The sequence below is a fragment of the Coregonus clupeaformis genome, unplaced genomic scaffold (assembly GCF_020615455.1).
Source record: "Coregonus clupeaformis isolate EN_2021a unplaced genomic scaffold, ASM2061545v1 scaf0116, whole genome shotgun sequence".
NCBI lineage: Eukaryota > Metazoa > Chordata > Actinopteri > Salmoniformes > Salmonidae > Coregonus > Coregonus clupeaformis.
The window spans coordinates 544244-567769 of record NW_025533571.1 but is presented as its reverse complement, the minus strand read 5'-3'; the positions used below and the strand labels follow the sequence as shown (position 1 = coordinate 567769).

The 23526-nt window shown below is 44.7% G+C and overlaps 1 protein-coding gene across 1 annotated transcript in view; it reads left to right on the top strand.

The window, feature by feature from the left end:
• Positions 1-8661: 8661 nt before the first annotated feature.
• Positions 8662-23526, top strand: part of LOC121580570 (receptor-type tyrosine-protein phosphatase mu-like) — a gene marked incomplete at its 3' end in the record, with an annotated part of 542380 nt that continues 527515 nt past the window's right edge. Inside the window, exon 1 of the mRNA XM_045213497.1 lies at positions 8662-9075. Coding sequence (XP_045069432.1) covers positions 9003-9075 — 73 coding nt within the window. The remainder of the gene's footprint in view (positions 9076-23526) is intronic.

The following is a 23526-nucleotide window of genomic DNA, read 5'->3' as shown; positions in this document are numbered from 1 at the left end:
GAGCGGACCGCGATCTGACAGTCACAGGGAAAATCGATCCTGGTAAGAGAGCGACTCTGTACCCCCGACATTGAACTGCTTTCTGTGTCACTGCGACCTTACTATCTGCCCCGTGAGTTCCCCCAATTAATTGTTACCGTTGTGTACTGTTGATAATCACAAGTTTACTGGAGAACTGAGACCAAGTAGAGACTTTGGACAGGGTGGATATGGTATAATAAAGGCAGTTTATTCAGAGGTAAAGATATCTGGAATCGCGTGCACGGACTCGTTCGTCAAACTCTTAGGGAGCTATCTGAAGAGAGCCCCGAAAACATTGTGTGCAGACATTTTATACAATAAATGATGTAGGTTGAATCTAGTAGTTCTGATCTTCTGATTGGTCCTGATGAGTTGGGCGAGGTCCCCTCCACTGTTGCATTGGCTCTGAGTCGGGTTCTCTGTCTTCAAATGTTCAGCCTAAAGAGAGGGGATTTTTGTGTGTGTGTGTGTGTGTGTTTAACAGTGATGATGTGTGTGTGTGTGTGTGTTATCAGTGATGATGTGTGTGTGTGTGTGTGTGTGTGTGTGTGTGTGTGTGTGTGTGTGTCCTCAGAGCAAGAACTCGTGAGTTGGAAGAACTGAGAGACCTATGGCGTGGGTGTTGTCCTTGGCCACCTGCTGACAAGGCTGACAAGATAGGACTCTTTTGTCCATTGTTATAGGATAGGAACAGCATTGATTGAACGCCCAACACAAACGCCCAACACAAAATGGGTCATGCACAAGATTTTAGTCAGACCAAGCTATAACATTATATATTTACTACGACAGTACATTCAACCAAAAGCTAATATAACAAAGGCATCAGAGATTATTTATAATCTGTCACAGAAACTGGAATCCATCTCCCCAGATCAGTCAATAAATGCTTCTGGTATTGACTTATATGCTGCCCCTGTCTTCATGTTGTTGCTGGACATATCTTTTTTAAAATGTGTGTAGGTCACCTAAATCATCAGAAAAATTGCCCCTCCTGAGAATTTTTTCAGGAGCCGCCACTGGGTCTACTACACCTGCTGTATTCGGCGCATGTGGCAAATAAAATGTGATTTGATTTGATTTATTTAGTGTAGATATATTTGACCTCATATCATTGGTTAAATATTTAGTATAGCCAATTAAATGAGGGGGTGTCAGAGAGTACATTCTTCATTTCCCTGGACACCTTTTGGCACAGCGTATGTGTGTGTGTGAGTGTGTGTGTGTGTGTGTGTGTGTGCGTGTGTGTGTGTGTGTGTGTGTGCGCATTTGAAATATTTACCTGAATTCTTTACCACCCCAATAAATGTGTCACTACCAAAACATTGTGAAAAAGTAGCATTAAAGAGAGAACTGTGCACAGTAGTGATACTTTTGATTAACCTTCTATTACAGATTCATTTGAGAAATTAACAAAATAGTAAACACGTGATTTTTAAACATGATTTTCAAAACCTTTCAATTTAATTTAAAGAAATATAATCTCTATTGTTCTCTGTAAAATGTTCAATGTTGATTGTATGAATCTGAAACTTGTTGATTGATTTAATTACTTACGCATCTAATTAATTATTTTTGTTAGATGTTGATCACTTTACATATCTTTATTTTGTTAAAATAACGGGCGTTTTGGTGTCAAGTCTAAATCATAGAGATAAATGGAGGACTCATTTTAGTATAGATGTTGCCATGGAGGCCTTCCACCATTTTAATGTAGTCCACTGGGTGGGGATTCCTATGGGTTGGGAGCGATCAGCCAATGATCAGAGAGCATTGCTATGGTTTGTAAACCAAAGACTAAGGTGTCCGGAGTGGCGCAGTGGTCTAAGGCGCTGCATCGCAGTGCTAGCTGTGCCACTAGAGATCCTGGTTCGAATCCAGGCTCTGTCGTAGCCGTCTACGACCGGGAGACCCATGGGGAGGCGCACAATTTGCCCAGGGTAGGGGAGGGAATGGCCGGCAGGGATGTAGCTCAGTTGGTAGAGCATGGCGTTTGCAACACCAGGGTTGTGGGTTCGATTCCCACGGGGGGCCAGTATAATTTTTTTTTTTTATGTAAGTCGCTCTGGATAAGAGCGTCTGCTAAATGACTAAAATGTAAGTAAATGTGAAATATAATGTAAATGTGTTATCCAGGAGCCAAGACCAAGATTTATACCAGGACATTGGTCCCAAGATCCAGACCCAGACCCAGTGAGTTGAGACCATGACAAGTTAAAAGCCCACAAGAGCAAAAATCCACTTTTTTTCTGCTGAAATATATAATAATAATAATAATAATAATAATAATAATAATAATATGATGCCCAGAGTTTACCCATGATGTTACACAAATACTTAAATGAATAAGTCATGGTTTCAGTCAAAGTATGACATATTTGGGCTTGGAGTGGGAAATCCGAAGTGGGAATGCTGTGTATTTACCCAATAAAATGACGTCCGTATACTTTTCAGACTATGTTTCTTTTCAGGGCTGAGTTTATTTGGAACCACCTATAATGTTTCACACGTCATTACTTCCTCTTTACATCTTGTTGCTATTGGCGATGCACTTCGACTGGGAGCTGTTGGGCTGAAGATGAAATGGTGAGTAAAAAAAAAAAAAAAAACCTAATCTAGCAAGCTTTGTGATTAGCTACTGACATTCACGTAGCCAATGTGCGAAGTAACCAGCCCGGCCAGCTAGTGACATTTGCTTACTTGTCAGGGGGTTGCAGCTTCATTTCTACCTAGCTAACATTAGCTGGATAACTAGTGATGTAGCTCATGTTAAAAGTGGACGAAGTGGATAGGTGAAATGTCAACACAGCTAAGACACCTCCTTGTTTCTGGAGACGTGTTATAATGAAAGGTGGCACTACCCTACAGCAGCAAGAGTAGGGCCTATGGGTCACTAACTACCAACTAGCTATACAAGTTTGGCTAACTAGCTATAGAATAGCTAACTGTGAGGCGAAGTTAATCCATATTATATAAATTCCGATATAGCTCAGTGAGTAAATCACTCCTTTACCAGTGGGAGAGAGTGGGGTAAGTTTTGCCAAAGGGGTATGTTGAGCTACCCTTGTTTCTAGGAAACCATACACAAAAGTAATAATTTTACCAAATATTTAGGAAGATGTCATCATTTCATGGAGTCTGTGAAGGAGGAAACCACATGGAAAAAGTGGTAAGCAAGTCAGATCAAAAATAAGATTTTCACCAAGTCAAATGAATGTGTTGTGTTTCATGATGCAGACCATGGACAGGCTGAGCCAGCAGAGATATCTCACGTAAAGTGAGATGTGGATGACATTGTAAAAAATAATTATCCCAAAATGGGTCCATGTTTTGTTCTGTTTGTCATTCAATGCCCGTTCTGACCATGTTTACACAACCAACTACAATTCCAATCTGAGCAAACAATGCAATGGAAAATAAATTATCACAATGTATAGCGAGCCAATATATATGTTCATTACAGACTACTCTTGTGCTCAGGGTTCTATCACATATTGATAACATATTGAGTTCCCAATGTTACAATCTTTTAAAGGGTTCTGGTGTAATAAGATGGCACCACTGACATTAGAACCAAGTCTGTGTTCTAACCAGCCGCCACTTCCTCCTGTCTTGGCTATAACCCATATTACAGGATATACACATCCTGGTACAGCAACACTGGGGTTATTGTTCAGAGAATACAAGCTAACTAATAATGTTATTCTCCGTGCACACCAACAGTGTAATATCTGGATGAAGTTTGATACTAATAAAGTAAATACAAAAAAAGGAACATACAGTAGAATTACATGATCTGCATGCATTGTAAGATCTTTATTGATATGCAGTGTATTTGGTATAGAATATGAATTATGATTTGACCAAGTAGCAGCCTTGTTCTAAGGGGACCGGCTCATCACAACAATGTGCAATAAGTTCAAATCAAATCAAATGTTATTTGTCACATGCGCCGAATACAGCAGGTGTAGACCTTACTGTGAAATGCTTACTTACAAGCCCTTAACCAACAATGCAGTTCAAGAAATAGAGTTAAGAAAATACTTACTAAATAAACTAAAGTAAAAAATTAAATAAAAAGTAACACAATAAAATAACAATAACAAGGCTATATACAGGGGGTACCGGTACCGAGTCAATGTGCGGGGGTACGGGTTAGTTGAGGTAATTTGTACATGTACAGTTGAAGTCGGAAGTTTACATACACCTTAGCCAAACACATTTAAACTCAGTTTTTCACAATTCCTGACATTTAATCCCAGTTAAATTCCCTGTCTTAGGTCAGTTAGGATCACCACTTTATTTTAAGAATGTGAAATGTCAGAATAATAGTAGAGAGAATGATTTATTTCAGCTTTTATTTCTTTCATCACATTCCCAGTGGGTCAGAAGTTTACATACACTCAATTAGTATTTGGTAGCATTGCGTTTAAATTGTTTAACTTGGGTCAAACGTTTCGGGTAGCCTTCCACAAGCTTCCCACAATAAGTTGGGTGAATTTTGGCCAATTCGTCCTGACAGAGCAGGTGTAACTGAGTCATGTTTGTAGGCCTCCTTGCTCGCACACGCTTTTTCAGTTCTGCCCACACATTTTCTATAGGATTGAGGTCAGGGCTTTGTGATGGCCACTCCAATACCTTGACTTTGTTGTCCTTAAGCCATTTTGCCACAACTTTGGAAGTATGCTTAGGGTCATTGTCCATTTGGAAGACCCATTTGCGACCAAGCTTTAACTTCCTGACTGATGTCTTGAGATGTGCTTCAATATATCCACATAATTTTCCTTCCTCATGATGCCATCTATTTTGTGAAGTGCACCAGTCCCTCCTGCAGCAAAGCGCCCCCACAGCATGATGCTGCCACCCCCGTTCTTCACGGTTGGGATGGTGTTCTTCGGGTAGCAAGCATCCCCCTTATTCCTACAAACATAACGATGGTCAAACAGTTATATTTTTGTTTCATCAGACCAGAGGACATTTCTCCGAAAAGTACGATCTTTGTCCCCAATGTGCAGTTGCAAACCGTAGTCTGGCTTTTTAATGGCGGTTTTGGAGCAGTGGCTTCTTCCTTGCTGAGTGGCCTTTCAGGTTATGTTTGTACCTGTTTCCTCCAGCATCTTCACAAGGGACTGCAATTTCCATCACTTCTGTAGAATCATCCACAGGCACATTCATAGGGAATAGGGGGCCATTTGGGACGCGTACAACATGTCATCCATGACAAGGGGTCACAGTGAGTCTAAAAGTGGATAGATACTGTGTCCTTGCATAGGCCTATTAATTAAGCATAAACTGCTACTACACGGGAAATGCTACGTAGGGTATGTGTGTGCGATTATTCATACTATGCCATGTAGTCCTACATTAGGGTGAGGGTTACAATAGAGAGGCTGATCTAATTGGGACAAGGTGAACACAGAGGTTTCCGTTAGTGAATACACGGGAGGGGGAGAATGAGTGCGTTGGGAGCAATAACTGTACAGAGAATGATCTGTTTTTATATTCCGGCTGCATATCAGTATCACTGTGCGGTTAAAACACCTGACCTTTTTGTCCAGCGCCTGTTTTCCATCTACAGTGGGGAAAAAAGTATTTAGTCAGCCACCAATTGTGCAAGTTCTCCCACTTAAAAAGACGAGAGGCCTGTAATTTTCATCATAGGTACACGTCAACTATGACAGACAAAATGAGAATTTTTTTTCCAGAAAATCACATTGTAGGATTTTTTATGAATTTATTTGCAAATTATGGTGGAAAATAAGTATTTGGTCAATAACAAAAGTTTCTCAATACTTTGTTATATACCCTTTGTTGGCAATGACACAGGTCAAACGTTTTCTGTAAGTCTTCACAAGGTTTTCACACACTGTTGCTGGTATTTTGGCCCATTCCTCCATGCAGATCTCCTCTAGAGCAGTGATGTTTTGGGGCTGTCGCTGGGCAACACGGACTTTCAACTCCCTCCAAAGATTTTCTATGGGGTTGAGATCTGGAGACTGGCTAGGCCACTCCAGGACCTTGAAATGCTTTTTACGAAGCCACTCCTTCGTTGCCCAGGCGGTGTGTTTGGGATCATTGTCATGCTGAAAGACCCAGCCACGTTTCACCTTCAATGCCCTTGCTGATGGAAGGAGGTTTTCACTCAAAATCTCACGATACATGGCCCCATTCATTCTTTCCTTTACACTGATCAGTCGTCCTGGTCCCTTTGCAGAAAAACAGCCCCAAAGCATGATGTTTCCACCCCCATGCTTCACAGTAGGTATGGTGTTCTTTGGATGCAACTCAGCATTCTTTGTCCTCCAAACACGACGAGTTGAGTTTTTACCAAAAAGTTCTATTTTGGTTTCATCTGACCATATGACATTCTCCCAATCCTCTTCTGGATCATCCAAATGCACTCTAGCAAACTTCAGACGGGCCTGGACATGTACTGGCTTAAGCAGGGGGACACGTCTGGCACTGCAGGATTTGAGTCCCTGGCTGCGTAGTGTGTTACTGATGGTAGGCTTTGTTACTTTGGTCCCAGCTCTCTGCAGGTCATTCACTAGGTCCCCCCGTGTGGTTCTGGGATTTTTGCTCACCGTTCTTGTGATCATTTTGACCCCACGGGGTGAGATCTTGCATGGAGCCCCAGATCGAGGGAGATTATCAGTGGTCTTGTATGTCTTCCATTTCCTAATAATTGCTCCCACAGTTGATTTCTTCAAACCAAGCTGCTTACCTATTGCAGATTCAGTCTTCCCAGCCTGGTGGAGGTCTACAATTTTGTTTCTGGTGTCCTTTGACAGCTCTTTGGTCTTGGCCATAGTGGAGTTTGGAGTGTGACTGTTTGAGGTTGTGGACAGGTGTCTTTTATACTGATAACAAGTTCAAACAGGTGCCATTAATACAGGTAACGAGTGGAGGACAGAGGAGCCTCTTGAAGAAGAAGTTACAGGTCTGTGAGAGCCAGAAATCTTGCTTGTTTGTAGGTGACCAAATACTTATTTTCCACCATAATTTGCAAATGAATTCATTAAAAATCCTACAATGTGATTTTCTGGATTTTTTTCTCTCAATTTGTCTGTCATAGTTGACGTGTACCTATGATGAAAATTACAGGCCTCTCTCATCTTTTTAAGTGGGAGAACTTGCACAATTGGTGGCTGACTAAATACTTTTTTTCCCCACTGTACCTTGTCCTTGGCGGTGAGACCTGTTAGGCTACTTTCTCACAAACAGACAAGCAGGTAGATAACGTTAGATGCCAAACTGTAATAACACTGAAGAGAAGAAGTAGGAGGGGACTCCACCAGTTCCCGCGTTCCAGTGAATTCCTCTGCTTTTGCTTGGCGCGTGCCAGCACATTTAGTCAGTCAGTCAGAGCTCCAATATATCCTCTACCGGAGTCAGTCAGAGCTCCAATACACCCTCTACCGGAGTCAGTCAGAGCTCCAATACACCCTCTACCGGAGTCAGTCAGAGCTCCAATACACCCTCTACCGGAGTCAGTCAGAGCTTCAATACACCCTCTACCGGAGTCAGTCAGAGCTCCAATACATCCTCTACCGGAGTCAGTCAGAGCTCCAATACACCCTCTACCGGAGTCAGTCAGATCTCCAATACACCCTCTACCGGAGTCAGTCAGAGCTCCAATACACCCTCTACCGGAGTCAGTCAGAGCTCCAATACACCCTCTACCGGAGTCAGTCAGAGCTCCAATACACCCTCTACCGGAGTCAGTCAGAGCTCCAATACACCCTCTACCGGAGTCAGTCAGAGCTCCAATACACCCTCTACCGGAGTCAGTCAGAGCTCCAATACATCCTCTACCGGAGTCAGTCAGAGCTCCAATACACCCTCTACCGGAGTCAGTCAGAGCTCCAATACACCCTCTACCGGAGTCAGTCAGAGCTCCAATACATCCTCTACCGGAGTCAGTCAGAGCTCCAATACACCCTCTACCGGAGTCAGTCAGAGCTCCAATACACCCTCTACCGGAGTCAGTCAGAGCTCCAATACACCCTCTACCGGAGTCAGTCAGAGCTCCAATACACCCTCTACCGGAGTCAGTCAGAGCTCCAATACACCCTCTACCGGAGTCAGTCAGAGCTCCAATACACCCTCTACCGGAGTCAGTCAGAGCTCCAATACACCCTCTACCGGAGTCAGTCAGAGCTCCAATACACCCTCTACCGGAGTCAGTCAGAGCTCCAATACACCCTCTACCGGAGTCAGTCAGAGCTCCAATACACCCTCTACCGGAGTCAGTCAGAGCTCCAATACACCCTCTACCGGAGTCAGTCAGAGCTCCAATACACCCTCTACCGGAGTCAGTCAGAGCTCCAATACATCCTCTACCGGAGTCAGTCAGAGCTCCAATACACCCTCTACCGGAGTCAGTCAGAGCTCCAATACACCCTCTACCGGAGTCAGTCAGAGCTCCAATACACCCTCTACCGGAGTCAGTCAGAGCTCCAATACACCCTCTACCGGAGTCAGTCAGAGCTCCAATACACCCTCTACCGGAGTCAGTCAGAGCTCCAATACACCCTCTACCGGAGTCAGTCAGAGCTCCAATACACCCTCTACCGGAGTCAGTCAGAGCTCCAATACACCCTCTACCGGAGTCAGTCAGAGCTCCAATACACCCTCTACCGGAGAGAGAGAGAGAGAGAGCGCTGACAGCAGACAGAGAGCTCTCGGAACGGAACCACCACCACTCTATCCTCGCCGCGTAAAACCAGAGTCTCGAGATTCCTCCCCGGCCGTGCCAAGTCTGTTGGAAGTCAAAGAGGAGAAACCGTTGGACACTCACCAAACCAACTGCAAGCAAGGAGGGAGAGAAGAGGAAGAATTGTTAAACTATCGTCCGTCGGTTAGATGTAAAGTAGGCTATAGGAAGGCTGAAATCTAACTTGTGACAGACAGAAGAAGATCGAGTTTCTCTCTCCAGTTAGCCCCGCTACCGGGGGTTAACACAACGGCTCCGTGTCGACATGGATAAAGTTAGACATTGGCTCTTGGCTGCTATCAGCTTGCTGTTGACGGTTCGAGGAGAAGTCTATAAAGGTAAGACATTATTTTATTCTAAACGCAACCTGTCTTTCTGCGTTTCAAATCATGTCTGGTATGCTACGTGGTTACGCTGGTGTTGTTCAGGTGCTTTGTGTTTACATCGTGTCACGCTTGACTTTCTTTCATTCTTTGAAATCGGCCTAGCTAGGTATTTTGAGTTGGACCACAACAGTTCTGGATGCATAGTGTTGAGCGGGGCTGACGGTTAACGTTACGCGCCAGCGGTAATAACTTGTAATGTGATTAACCTGAAATGATCCTGCCACTTCGAAATGTAGGGTTTCTATTTCCGTTACTTAGCCTAGTGTTGTTGTCCGGTGATTCGGTAACAAATTATGGCAACATCGTATCGTTTTAAGACTTATTTGTGAACTCCATAGGTAGAGATAGTTTGCTATGCATGCGTAAAGAGTTTCCGTGCGCTCGCTGTAGCGCCGTCGACATCCAATTCTGCTGCCCGCATTCTCAACTCAACTTCAGGTTACAAGTATCTGTTTTCGTCCAAGTCTTGTTTTTTGTATATTTTTTTTGACAATAAGTCACATGAGTTTAAAGATTAGAAAGAGATAAGAACCCGCGCAATGACGTTACCACATTCAATAACTTAATCAATACGTTGGTTTCAACATCATCTTCATACAAAACGTATATATGTTATTGATAAGTTGTTGTGAAACAGGTCAATATGAACCTGACGGTCCGTTCATTAGTGGGCAACCGACAGTAGCCTTTGAGTGCATGACCAAACGGGCGACAGAGTGTGGGTAGCCTACCCAATGCAATACACCAATATAATATGCCATTTAGCAGACGCTTTTATCCAAAGTGACTTACAGTCATGTGTGCATACATTTTTACGTATGGGTGGTCCCGGGGATCGAACCCACTACCCTGGCGTTACAAGCGCCATGCTCTACCAATTGAGCTACAGAGGACCTTATCGCGTGATAAGGGCTAATTGATTTACAGTAAAGCAGTTTTACTTCTGTTGAGTTAAAAGAAATATATATATATATAAATAGTTTTCACTGTGTAGTGAGGGTAGATAAGTTTTAATGCATCTACAACTTGCCAAATCAACTGGAGTTCGTCTGACAAAAAGTGCCTTATTGTTAGCAGGCAGCCAATGGAAAACGGACAGTCATATGCATCCCGAGAAAACAAGATCCATTTTATTCATAATTGTATCACAATGAAGGTTTTCGTTTCCCCATATGTTGAAGTACTGTTATTTCAGAAGGTCCAACAGCGTAATAATAATATGCCATATAGCAGACGCTTTTATCCAAAGGGACTTACAGTCATGCATGCATAATTTTTTTTGTGTATGGGTGGTCCCGGGGATCGAACCCACTACCGCCGTGCTTTACCAGCTGAGCTACAGAGGACCACGTTAGGTCCATGTTTTATATAGTATCATTTTATAGCCTAATGGTGTAGTATGTTGCGTAATTAATCTTGTATACAGTACTAACTTTTGCATGTGGTTAATGTAGTTGTAAACTTCCCTTAATGATTAGAGTGTAGCTTAACATTAATGTTGCCTGTTCATTATGTTAGCCGTCCATCCATGGATCACCGTAAGGCTCAGTGGAAGTTCCACTTCCCAGAACTGTCAAAGTAAATGTATACATTTATATACACAAAAGTACATCAAAAGTAAACAACAAATAATGTTTTTCAGGGTGTAGAGGACACATGTTGTGGTGGAGGTGTAGAGTAAAGCTAATAGAAGTTAATTCTAATTCTATAGGAGAACAACAGTACTCTCCCAAATCCCTATACCCCGAGGGGACTTCAAATGGTCTAATTCAGCTCCTAAAAGGGGTCATTTGAGCTGTCTGGACAATAGATTTTACTCTGTGTGTTAGTTACCAGGGCATTATGTTCATTCTGATCAATAACTTCACGCAGAGAGCCCGAGGCTGTTGTAGTAGTCTTCTAAATGTTATCCCCTTATCACGTTATAAAAAAAATGCTTTCACATTAAGGAGTAACACGGGGTTTACACAATCGCTGTTTAATGGATAACAATGTGTGTGTGTGTCTAAAGGTTTTTGGATGGAGCATGTTTTATAAGGTCAGAGATAGTACATCGGTTAAGCGGGAAAGAGAGCAGAGAAGTATGAAAAAATGTATGCGCTATACACGTCAGTCCCGTGTAGCTCAGTTGGTAGAGCGTGGCGCTTGCAACGCCAGGGTTGTGGGTTCGTTTCCCATGGGCGGCCAGTATGAAAAAAAGAAAACAAAATAAAATAAAAATATGTATGCACTCACTAACTGTAAGTCGCTCTGGATAAGAGCGTCTGCTAGATGACTAAATTGTAAGCCTGTCTGTTAGTTGTGGTGTGTGTGTGTGTGTGTGTGTGTGTGTGTGTGTGTGTGTGTGTGTGTGTGTGTGTGTGTGTGTGTGTGTGTGTGTGTGTGTGTGTGTGTGTGTGTGTGTGTGTGTGTGTGTGTGTGTGTGTGTGTGTGTGTGTGTGTGTGTGTGTGTGTGTGTGTGTGTGTGTGTGTGTGTGTGTGTGTGTGTGTGTGTGTGTGTGTGTGTGTGTGTGTGTGTGTGTGTGTGTGTGTGTGTGTGTGTGTGTGTGTGTGTGTGTGTGTGTGTGTGTGTGTGTGTGTGTGTGTGTGTGTGTGTGTGTGTGTGTGTGTGTGTGTGTGTGTGTGTGTGTGTGTGTGTGTGTGTGTGTGTGTGTGTGTGTGTGTGTGTGTGTGTGTGTGTGTGTGTGTGTGTGTGTGTGTGTGTGTGTGTGTGTGTGTGTGTGTGTGTGTGTGTGTGTGTGTGTGTGTGTGTGTGTGTGTGTGTGTGTGTGTGTGTGTGTGTGTGTGTGTGTGTGTGTGTGTGTGTGTGTGTGTGTGTGTGTGTGTGTGTGTGTGTGTGTGTGTGTGTGTGTGTGTGTGTGTGTGTGTGTGTGTGTGTGTGTGTGTGTGTGTGTGTGTGTGTGTGTGTGTGTGTGTGTGTGTGTGTGTGTGTGTGTGTGTGTGTGTGTGTGTGTGTGTGTGTGTGTGTGTGTGTGTGTGTGTGTGTGTGTGTGTGTGTGTGTGTGTGTGTGTGTGTGTGTGTGTGTGTGTGTGTGTGTGTGTGTGTGTGTGTGTGTGTGTGTGTGTGTGTGTGTGTGTGTGTGTGTGTGTGTGTGTGTGTGTGTGTGTGTGTGTGTGTGTGTGTGTGTGTGTGTGTGTGTGTGTGTGTGTGTGTGTGTGTGTGTGTGGTTCCTCTGATGCCCTGATAGGGGCAGCATGGTACACCTATTAAAATCTGTTCTATACTCAGAGCAAGAAGTTCATAACGGCTTGAGCGTGAGACAAGGTACATCATGTTATCTGGTGTGGGATGAGCAACCATGGTTTCACCTTAGTGGAAATATCATTCAGTTGTTTGTTCAGATTTTCAGTCAAGTAAGATTTACTGAGTGATACACAACAATTTATTTATATAAACATCAGAAAAGCCAAACATTTCAAGACATCCCTCATCAAATATTTCTAGAGTAATTTCAGTCCTTCTGTGTGAGGTTTATCAGTCTTGGCTTGTGGTGTAAATTGGCAGTAGGATAAAGGGAGAGACTGTGTGTGTGCTTGTGCGCAGTCATCTCTGTGTGTGCGTCTCTGTGTGATTCAGTGTGTGTGTGTCTGTTTATTAGGGGGGAGATTTATAGACGCGGTGCGGTGCGCTGCGCTCCAGGTTCCCTCTGGCACTCAGGTTGTCGATAAATGTGGTTCCTAATTGCATGAGTATGTGTAAAGATATAGAGTAGGAACTAATCAATCAGATCTCCTCCCCTCTCCCCCCTGGCTGGATCCCAATACTCTGAACCCCCTGGCTGGATCCCAATACTCTGAACCCCCTGGCTGGATCCCAATACTCTGAAGTGGTCTCCTCTCCTCTCCCCCCTGGCTGGATCCCAATACTCTGAACCCCCTGGCTGGATCCCAATACTCTGAAGTGGCCTCCTCTCCCTCCCCCCTGGCTGGATCCCAATACTCTGAAGTGGTCTCCTCTCCTCTCCCCCCTGGCTGGATCCCAATACTCTGAACCCCCTGGCTGGATCCCAATACTCTGAACCCCCTGGCTGGATCCCAATACTCTGAACCCCCTGGCTGGATCCCAATACTCTGAAGTGGTCTCCTCTCCTCTCCCCCCTGGCTCGATCCCAATACTCTGAAGTGGCCTCCTCTCCTCTCCCCTGGATGCATCCCAATACTCTGAAGTGGCCTCCTCTCCCCTCCCCCCTGGCTGGATCCCAATACTCTGAAGTGGTCTCCTCTCCTCTCCTCTCCCCTGGATGCATCCCAATACTCTGAAGTGGCCTCTTCTCCCCTCCCCCCTGGCTGCATCCCAATACTCTAAAGTGGTCTCCTCTCCTCTCCCCTGGATGCATCCCAATACTCTGAAGTGGCCTCCTCTCCCCTCCCCCCTGGCTGGATCCCAATACTCTAAAGTGGTCTCCTCTTATTATTCTCCTTATTTCTAACATGATGAACCCGTTAAAGAGCTGTTTACCTTGGTCTCTACTGGCCTCTGTTATCTCTATAAACTCTGTCTCTTTGACCAGGCACATTATATTAGACACAGCTCAGAGCTGGAGTCCTTTGTTAGGTTAACTGCCTTCTCCCTACCCATGAAACATGCCTTGTTTCCTGATAGAGGTTAGCCGTGTGTGTGTGTGTGTGGGGGGGGGGCACAGCTTATCATTGCAGAGTGACTGCGGCGGAGACTGATAGATTCCCTGATGGTCGTCGTAGCGACGCATTATGTTGACTAAAGCAACAACAACAACAACAACAACACATCATCTGTTTGTAAAGATACACAGCACCCCATTTGAAGTTTGGATATCATTTAGATGGTTTTTTACCATCCTATCCGTCTCAGAGATAATAGAGTCTTTCCCTGAAAGGTGTGTTAAAGGGTGTCAGGGAGACAGATTCCATTGTTTGAGCCAGTGGACAATGACATTAAATATGCAAGCAGCAAGTTTTAAGACGGTTTCATCAACAGTAGAAAAACACGGTGCTTGGTGATTGATGACGCTACAAAGCAGAGAGAGGAGAGGAGAGGAGAGGAGGAGGAGAGGAGAGGAGAGGAGAGAAGGAGAGGAGAGAGGAGAGGAGAGGAGAGGAGAGTGAGGAGAGGAGAGGAGAGGAGAGAAGGAGAGGAGAGGAGAGGAGCAGAGAGAGGAGAGGAGAGGAGAGGAGAGGAGAGGAGAGGAGAGGAGAGGAGAGGAGAGGAAAAGAGGGAGGAGAGGAGAGGAGAGGAGAGGAAAAGAGGGAGGAGAGGAGAGGAGAGGAGAGGAGAGACGTCTACATTTAGTTGCTTCTGTGGTTTTTCCTGCTTTCACACACACTTTGATTATGATTTATAAGGCCAGCAGGGCTGGGAATGGCCAGGGACCTCACGATACGATATTATGACGATACTTAGGTGCTGGTACGATATGTATTGTGATTCTCGTGATTCTATATGTGTCACGGTTTACTAAGCCAGAACCCAGAAGCAGACCAGGACAAGGTAAGTGGTGTCAAAGGTGAGTGTTTATTTAACTGATCCACGAGTGCTGCTGAATAATCCAGGGAACAGAGCGGGCGGCGTGGATGAGTTGTTGAGGGTGCAGTAGTTGGTCCAATGATGGCTCGGCAGCCGCCGACCATCAGGCAGAGGTTGGGTGAAGGTTCCGGACGAGTGACTGCAGGGAGAACAAAACGGAGGTAAGCATACAACAAGCAAACAAGGTGCAAAACAACAAAACTAATGCTCTAAGCTCTAAGACTGATCCGCTGATAAACATACTGTTCATGGCTAACGATCCGGCAGGGAATGGATGTTAGGCCAGAGCCTAAGAAGGGTGATGATCAGGACCAGGTGTGCAGATTGCTGATGGGATGCAGGTGCGGAAATCAAGAGAGCTCCTGCCTAGCAACGTTGCCCGGCAACCAGGCAGGGAGCGTTCCAGAACCCTCGGGAAACTGGAGATCACGAGCAGAAAAACTAGTACACAGACCGGACCCGACTCAGACTGCCGGGATCGTTACAATATGCAGGATATTGTGATTCGATACGGCAATTCTGTTTCCGAACACATTGCTCACCATATGTCTGTTGCGGAGAGACGAGAGAGAGCAGGAGAAAACTAGCTTAGATCAGTCAGGGAAATAAAAGTAGCTGAAAACATGTTGACTCACTATTTTAAAAGAAGATTTGGAGAACAAGCTATAGGATGAAAAATAGCGTAGTTTTGGTGTAGCTACAGCCGACTAGCGCCGACTAGCGCTGGCTAACCCACAAGTTCTGTCTACCTACAGTACAAATTGAGTCAAATATCGATATAATATATTTGCGATATGTAAGTGTATGGATTTGTTTCCCCATCAATAAAGGCAAGGTAGTGTGTGTGTTTGTGTGTGTGTGTGTGTGTGTGTGTGTGTGTGTGTGTTTGTGTGTGGAAAGGAAACCCATTGATTCAACTGTTCAGACACTGTGTAGGCGACACAACATTGACAATGGATCATGTGGACGGTATACAACCCAGGAGACTGTCCCTTGTTTCCTGTGGTGACCCATACCATACGCAGCTGAAAATAGTCATCTCTTTAGTCAGGGTTAAGTCAGACAGATGAGAGAAGCATGGTGGTGTGTGTCAAACATTTCATCTCTAAAGGGTTAGGTCGGTTCACATAAGCCCTATGACTGTTCTGTAACCTGTCATAGAACATCACAGTCCCTAAGTCACTCTCTTAGTTATGTAGGCCTAGGAATTGCTATGATTTATGACAGACAGGCTTCTTTAAATAAAAGACTGGTTAAATCAGTTGACATAAGCTCTATGACTGTTCTGTAACCTGTCATAGAACGTCCCGGTCCCTAAATCAATCAGTCTCTGGGTTCTAAGCAATAGTAATGAATTATGACAGACAGACGGGATGCTTCAAGGAGAGAACCTTAACGACTCTGGCAGGCTGTTTGACTCCACTATGCGGGGTTCATCACCACCATACCCCGGAGGGACACTCCACATTCAATCATTAGCTGTTGATTTGCAAGTGATTTTATTTACATTCTGAGGAGGCGGTAATAGTCTGAAGTTGAGTCCTCTGTGTCTCAGTGTGTCTCTGTGTGTGTGTGTGTGTGTGTGTGTGTGTCTCTGTGTGTGTGTGTGTGTGTGTGTGTGTGGAGATGCTGGACAAACAGAGCTAGTCTAATTATTCACAGCCCGTCTTCAAATGAAGACGATAAAAGCTAATGAATCACACACAGGGTCTGTATAATGAAGAGAGGAATAGAGAGAGAATAACAGATATAGGGTGAGAGAGAGAGAGAGAGAGAGAGAGAGAGAGAGAGAGAGAGAGAGAGAGAGAGAGAGAGAGAGAGAGAGAGAGAGAGAGAGAGAGAGAGAGAGAGAGAGAGAGAGAGAGAGAGAGAGAGAGAGAGAGAGAGAGAGAGAGAGATTAATGTCCATGTAATTTCCAGTTTGGTCTCATCATCATTTCAAAAAGAAATAAAGAAAAGAAAATCAACGCCCGGCCTGGTGGACCATGGTTACAGCAGTCTGCTAAAACAACGCCCGGCCTGGTGGACCGTGGTTACAGCAGTCTGCTAAAACAACGCCCGGCCTGGTGGACCGTGGTTACAGCAGTCTGCTAAAACAACGCCCGGCCTGGTGGACCGTGGTTACAGCAGTCTGCTAAAACAACGCCCGGCCTGGTGGACCGTGGTTACAGCAGTCTGCTAAAACATCGCCCGGCCTGGTGGACCATGGTTACAGCAGTCTGCTAAAACAACGCCCAGCCTGGTGGACCATGGTTACAGCAGTCTGCTAAAACAACGCCCGGCCTGGTGGACCGTGGTTACAGCAGTCTGCTAAAACAACGCCCGGCCTGGTGGACCGTGGTTACAGCAGTCTGCTAAAACAACGCCCGGCCTGGTGGACCGTGGTTACAGCAGTCTGCTAAAACAACGCCCGGCCTGGTGGACCGTGGTTACAGCAGTCTGCTAAAACAACGCCCGGCCTGGTGGACCGTGGTTACAGCAGTCTGCTAAAACAACGCCCGGCCTGGTGGACCGTGGTTACAGCAGTCTGCTAAAACAACGCCCGGCCTGGTGGACCGTGGTTACAGCAGTCTGCTAAAACAACGCCCGGCCTGGTGGACCGTGGTTACAGCAGTCTGCTAAAACAACGCCCGGCCTGGTGGACCGTGGTTACAGCAGTCTGCTAAAACAACGCCCGGCCTGGTGGACCGTGGTTACAGCAGTCTGCTAAAACAACGCCCGGCCTGGTGGACCGTGGTTACAGCAGTCTGCTAAAACAACGCCCGGCCTGGTGGACCGTGGTTACAGCAGTCTGCTAAAACAACGCCCGGCCTGGTGGACCGTGGTTACAGCAGTCTGCTAAAACAACGCCCGGCCTGGTGGACCATGGTTACAGCAGTCTGCTAAAACAACGCCCGGCCTGGTGGACCATGGTTACAGCAGTCTGCTAAAACAACGCCCGTCCTGGTGCACCATGGTTACAGCAGTCTGCTAAACAACGACCGGCCTGGTGGACCATGGTTACAGCAGTCTGCTAAAACAACGCCCGGCCTGGAACTCTAAACTTCACTAATTAATGCTCCAAGTGTCTCTACATTATTATTAATGACGAACAAGAGAAGGATTGGAGGGAGGAGGAAGAGTAGAGGGCCTTACCACGAGTCAGACGTGGTTCTCAGACACATGTTTCACATGACTCAGACATGTGTGGTTTCCCAACATTTCACGTGAGCTTTTGTAACTGCTGGGATCAGAACCAGGCTCTATCCGGGTGACGCCACGACCGACTCTCGTCTGCCACACTGTCGCATGTGCTTTTTTTCTAATTTTAACGTCAAGTAGGGCTGTCAAACGATTCAAAAATGTAATCGAGTTTATTGCAGGATTTGCTGTGATCAATCACGATTAATCGCAAATTAATAATTTGCTCAAATTGAGCTGTAATTTAAGATTTTTTTATGCAAAAAAACATTACAAGAATATTGCCGTTTTTTATTTTGCCCAAAGTAACGGTAAAAATCAGGTAAATTGATACACACTTTTCTTTAACTTCAGCCAACTTGTTTTGACATTGTTGTTTTTAGTTTATAGATTATTATTATTATTAGTAGTAGTATTTTGGATGTTGTCAGTGTATTTTCAACGCTTTCAGACAATGCGATTAAAAAAACGATTGTGCGCTAAAGAAGAGAGGAGTGCAACAGTAACACTGAATGGATGGCTCAGAAATAATTATTTTTAACACGCTTTAATAATTATACTCAGGTAGACTAAGTTACCTTTTTACAGAAAGGCTTTACAGAATTTGCAATTCCATATGTGGACACGTTGCTACTGCAACATGCTACCTTTTCACATGTGAGGAGAATAACACTATTTCACCACCACATGTGAACTTGAATTCCACATGTGAAAGTTCGATTTTCACATGTGAATGTTTCTTCCATGTGAAACTGCAAATTCGATTTTCACATGTGAATGTTTCATTACATGTGTAGCTGCAAATTAGATTTTCACATATACATTTAAAATCAAATCACATTTTATTTGTCACATGCGCCGAATACAACAGGTGTAGACCTTACCATGAAATGCTTACTTACAAGCCCTTAACCAACAATGCAGTTCAAGAAATAGAGTTAAGAAAATATTTACTAAATAAACTAAAGTGTGTGGGGTGGGGGGCGGTGTAAATGTAAATGGTCCGGGTCGCCATTTTATTAATTGTTCAGCAGTCTTATGGCTTGGGGGTAGAAGCTTTTTGGACCTAGACCTGGCGCTCTGGTACCGCTTTGCCGTGCGGTAGCAGAGAGAACAGTCTATGACTTGGGTGACTGGAGTCTTTGACAATTTTTTGGGCCTTCCTCTGACGCCGCCTGGTATATACAGTTGAAGTCGGAAGTTTACATACACCGTAGCCAAATACATTTAAAAATTCCTGACATTTAATCCTAGTTAAATTCCCTGTCTTAGGTCAGTTAGGATCACCACTTTATTTTAAGAATGTGAAATGTCAGAAAAATAGTAGAGAGAATTATTTATTTCAACTTTTATTTCTTTCATCACATTCCCAGTGGGTCAGAAGTTTACATACACTCAATTAGTATTTGGTAGCATTGCCTTTAAATTGTTTAACTTGGGTCAAACGTTTTGGGTAGCCTTCCACAAGCTTCCCACAATAAGTTGGGTGAATTTTGGCCCATTCCTCCTGACAGAGCCACACATTTTCTATAGGATTGAGGTCAGGGCTTTGTGATGGCCACTCCAATACCTTGACTTTGTTGTCCTTAAGCCAACTTTGGAAGTATGCTTGGGGTCATTGTCCACTTGGAAGACCCATTTGCGACCAAGCTTTAACTTCCTGACTGATGTCTTGAGATGTTGCTTCAATATATCCACATAATTTTCCTTCCTCATGATGCCATCTATTTTGTGAAGTGCACCAGTCCCTCCTGCAGCAAAGCATCCCCACAGCATGATGCTGCCACCACCGTGCTTCACAGTTGGGATTGTGTTCTTCGGCTTGCAAGCAACCCCCCTTTTCCTCCAAACATAACGATGCTCATTATTGCCAAACAGTTCTATTTTTGTTTCATCAGACCAGAGGACATTTCTCCAAAAAGTACGATCTTTGTCCCATGTGCAGTTGCAAACCGTAGTCTGGCTTTTTTATGGTGGTTTTGGAGCATTGGGTTCTTCCTTGCTGAGCGGCCTTTCAGGTTATGTCGATATAGGACTCGGTTTACTGTGGATATAGATACTTTTGTACCTGTTTCCTCCAGCATCTTCACAAGGTCCTTTGCTGTTGTTCTGGGATTGATTTGCACTTTTCGCAACAAAGTACGTTAATCTCTAGGAGACAGAACGCGTCTCCTTCCTGAGCGGTATGACGGTTGCGTGGTCCCATGGTGTTTATACTTGCGTACTATTGTTTGTACAGATGAACGTGGTACCTTCAGGCATTTGGAAATTTCTCCCAAGGATGAACCAGACTTGTGGAGGTCTACAATTTTTTTTGAGGTCTTGGCTGATTTCTTTTGATTTTCCCATGATGTCAAGCAAAGAGGCACTGAGTTTGAAGGTAGGGCTTGAAATACATCCACAGGTACACCTCCAATTGACTCAAATTTTCTGGAATTTTCCAAGCTGTTTAAAGGCACAGTCAACTTAGTGTATGTAAACTTCTGACCCACTGGAATTGTGATACAGTGAATTATAAGTGAAATTATCTGTCTGTAAACAATTGTTGTAAAAATTACTTGTGTCATGCACAAAGTAGATGTCCTAACCGACTTGCCAAAACTATAGATTGTTAACAAGACATTTGTGGAGTGGTTGAAAAATGAGTTTTAATGACTCCAACCTAAGTGTATGTAAACTTCCAACTTCAGCTGTAGGTCCTGGATGGCAGGAAGCTTGGTTCCAGTGATGTACTGGGCCATACGCACTACCCTCTGTAGCGCCTTACAGTCAGATGCCGAGCAGTTACCATACCAGGCGGTGATGCAACTGGTCAGGATGCTCTCGATGGTGTAGCTGTTCTTTGAGGATCTGGGGACCCATGGCAAAAAAAATTCAGTCTCCTGAGGGGGAAAAGGTGTTATCGTGCCCTCTTCACGACTGTCTTGGTGTGTTTGGACCATGATAGTTTGTTGTTGATGTGGACACTAAGGAACTTGAATTTCTCTACCCACTCCACTACAGCCCCGTCCATGTGAATGGGGGCGTGTTCGACCCTCCTTTTCCTGTAGTCCACGATCTGCTCCTTTGTCTTGCTCACGTTGAGGGAGGTTGTTGTCCTGGCACCACACTGCCAGGTCTCTGACCTCCTCCCTATAGGCTGTCGGTGATCAGGCCTACCACTGTTGTGTCGTCAGCAAACTTAATGATGGTGTTGGAGTCATGCTTGGCCACACAGTCATGGGTGAACAGGGAGTACAGGACAGGACTAAGCACACACCACTGAGGGGCCCCCATGTTGAGGATCAGCGTGGCAGATGTGTTGTTGCCTACCCATACCACCTGGGGGCAGCCCGTCAGGAAGTCCAGGATCCAGTTGCAGAGGAAGGTGTTTAGTCCCAGGGTCCTTAGCTTAGTGATGAGCTTTGAGGGCACTATGGTGTTGAACGCTGAGCTGTAGTCAATGAACAGCATTCTCACATAGGTGTTCCTTTTGTCCAGGTGGGAAACTGCATACAGTGGGGAAAAAAAGTATTTAGTCAGCCACCAATTGTGCAAGTTCTCCCACTTAAAAAGATGAGAGAGGCCTGTAATTTTCATCATAGGTACACGTCAACTATGACAGCCAAATTTAGAAAACAAAATCCAGAAAATCACATTGTAGGATTTTTTTATGAATTTATTGCAAATTATGGTGGAAAATAAGTATTTGGTCACCTACAAACAAGCAATATTTCTGGCTCTCACAGACCTGTAACTTCTTCTTTAAGAGGCTCCTCTGTCCTCCACTCGTTACCTGTATTAATGGCACCTGTTTGAACTTGTTATCAGTATAAAAGACACCTGTCCACAACCTCAAACAGTCACACTCCAAACTCCACTATGGCCAAGACCAAAGAGCTGTCAAAGGACACCAGAAACAAAATTGTAGACCTGCAACAGGCTGGGAAGACTGAATCTGCAATAGGTAAGCAGCTTGGTTTGAAGAAATCAACTGTGGGAGCAATTATTAGGAAATGGAAGACATACAAGACCACTGATAATCTCCCTCGATCTGAGGCTCCACGCAAGATCTCACCCTGTGGGGTCAAAATGATCACAAGAACGGTGAGCAAAAATCCCAGAACCACACGGGGGGACCTAGAGAATGACCTGCAGAGAGCTGGGACCAAAGTAACAAAGCCTACCATCAGTAACACACTACGCCGCCAGGGACTCAAATCCTGCTGCGCCAGACGTGTCCCCCTGCTTAAGCCAGTACATGTCCAGGCCCGTCTGAAGTGTGCTAGAGTGCATTTGGATGATCCAGAAGAGGATTGGGAGAATGTCATATGGTCAGATGAAACCAAAATATAACTTTTTGGTAAAAACTCAACTCGTCGTGTTTGGAGGACAAAGAATGCTGAGTTGCATCCAAAGAACACCATACTTACTGTGAAGCATGGGGGTGGAAACATCATGCTTTGGGGCTGTTTTTCTGCAAAGGGACCAGGACGACTGATCCATGTAAAGGAAAGAATGAATGGGGCCATGTATCGTGAATTTTTAAGTGAAAACCTCCTTCCATCAGCAAGGGCATTGAAGATGAAACGTGGCTGGGTCTTTCAGCATGACAATGATCCCAAACACACCGCCCGGGCAACGAAGGAGTGGCTTCGTAAGAAGCATTTCAAGGTCCTGGAGTGGCCTAGCCAGTCTCCAGATCTCAACCCCATAGAAAATCGTTGGAGGGAGTTGAAAGTCCGTGTTGCCCAGCGACAGCCCCAAAACATCACTGCTCTAGAGGAGATCTGCATGGAGGAATGGGCCAAAATTGGGCCAGCAACAGTGTGTGAAAACCTTGTGAAGACTTACAGAAAACGTTTGACCTGTGTCATTGCCAACAAAGGGTATATAACAAAGTATTGAGAAACTTTTGTTATTGACCAAATACTTATTTTCCACCATAATTTGCAAATAAATTCATAAAAAATCCTACAATGTGATTTTCTGGATTTTTTTCCCCTCATTTTGTCTGTCATAGTTGACGTGTACCTATGATGAAAATTACAGGCCTCTCTCATCTTTTTAAGTGGGAGAACTTGCACAATTGGTGGCTGACTAAATACTTTTTTCCCCCACTGTATATGATTTTCACGTGAAAGTTTTTAACACGTTTACCTTTACGTTGTTTAAGCAGACACTCTTATCCAGAGCGATTTACAGTAGTGAGTGCATACATGATCATACTTCCTTCGTACTGGTCCCCCATGGGAATCAAACCCACAACCCTGGCGTTGCAAGCGCCATGCTCTACCAACTGAGCTACACAGGACATGTGAAATCGCAACTGCAATTCACACGTGAGCTGAAAACCAACCACCTACTGAACTACCAACTGAAAACATGTTTTTCTTCTCACGTGAAGAGGTGGGGTTAACATGTGAACTCTAAATGTAATACATGTGAAAATATGGTTTCACGTGTGAAATTTAAGCTCAACATGTGAAAATGGCAAATTCGGCATGGGTTTTTCTTGTAAGTGGAGGGAGGAGGATGGAGGAGAGGAGGAGCGGAGAGGAGGATGGAGGAGAGGAGGATTGAGGAAAGCAGGAGCGGAGAGGAGGATGGAGGAGAGGAGGATTGAGGAAAGCAGGAGCGGAGAGGAGGATGGAGGAGAGGAGGATTGAGGAGAGGAGGATGGAGGAAAGGAGGAGCAGAGAGGAGGATGGAGGAGAGGAGGAGCAGAGAGGAGGATTGAG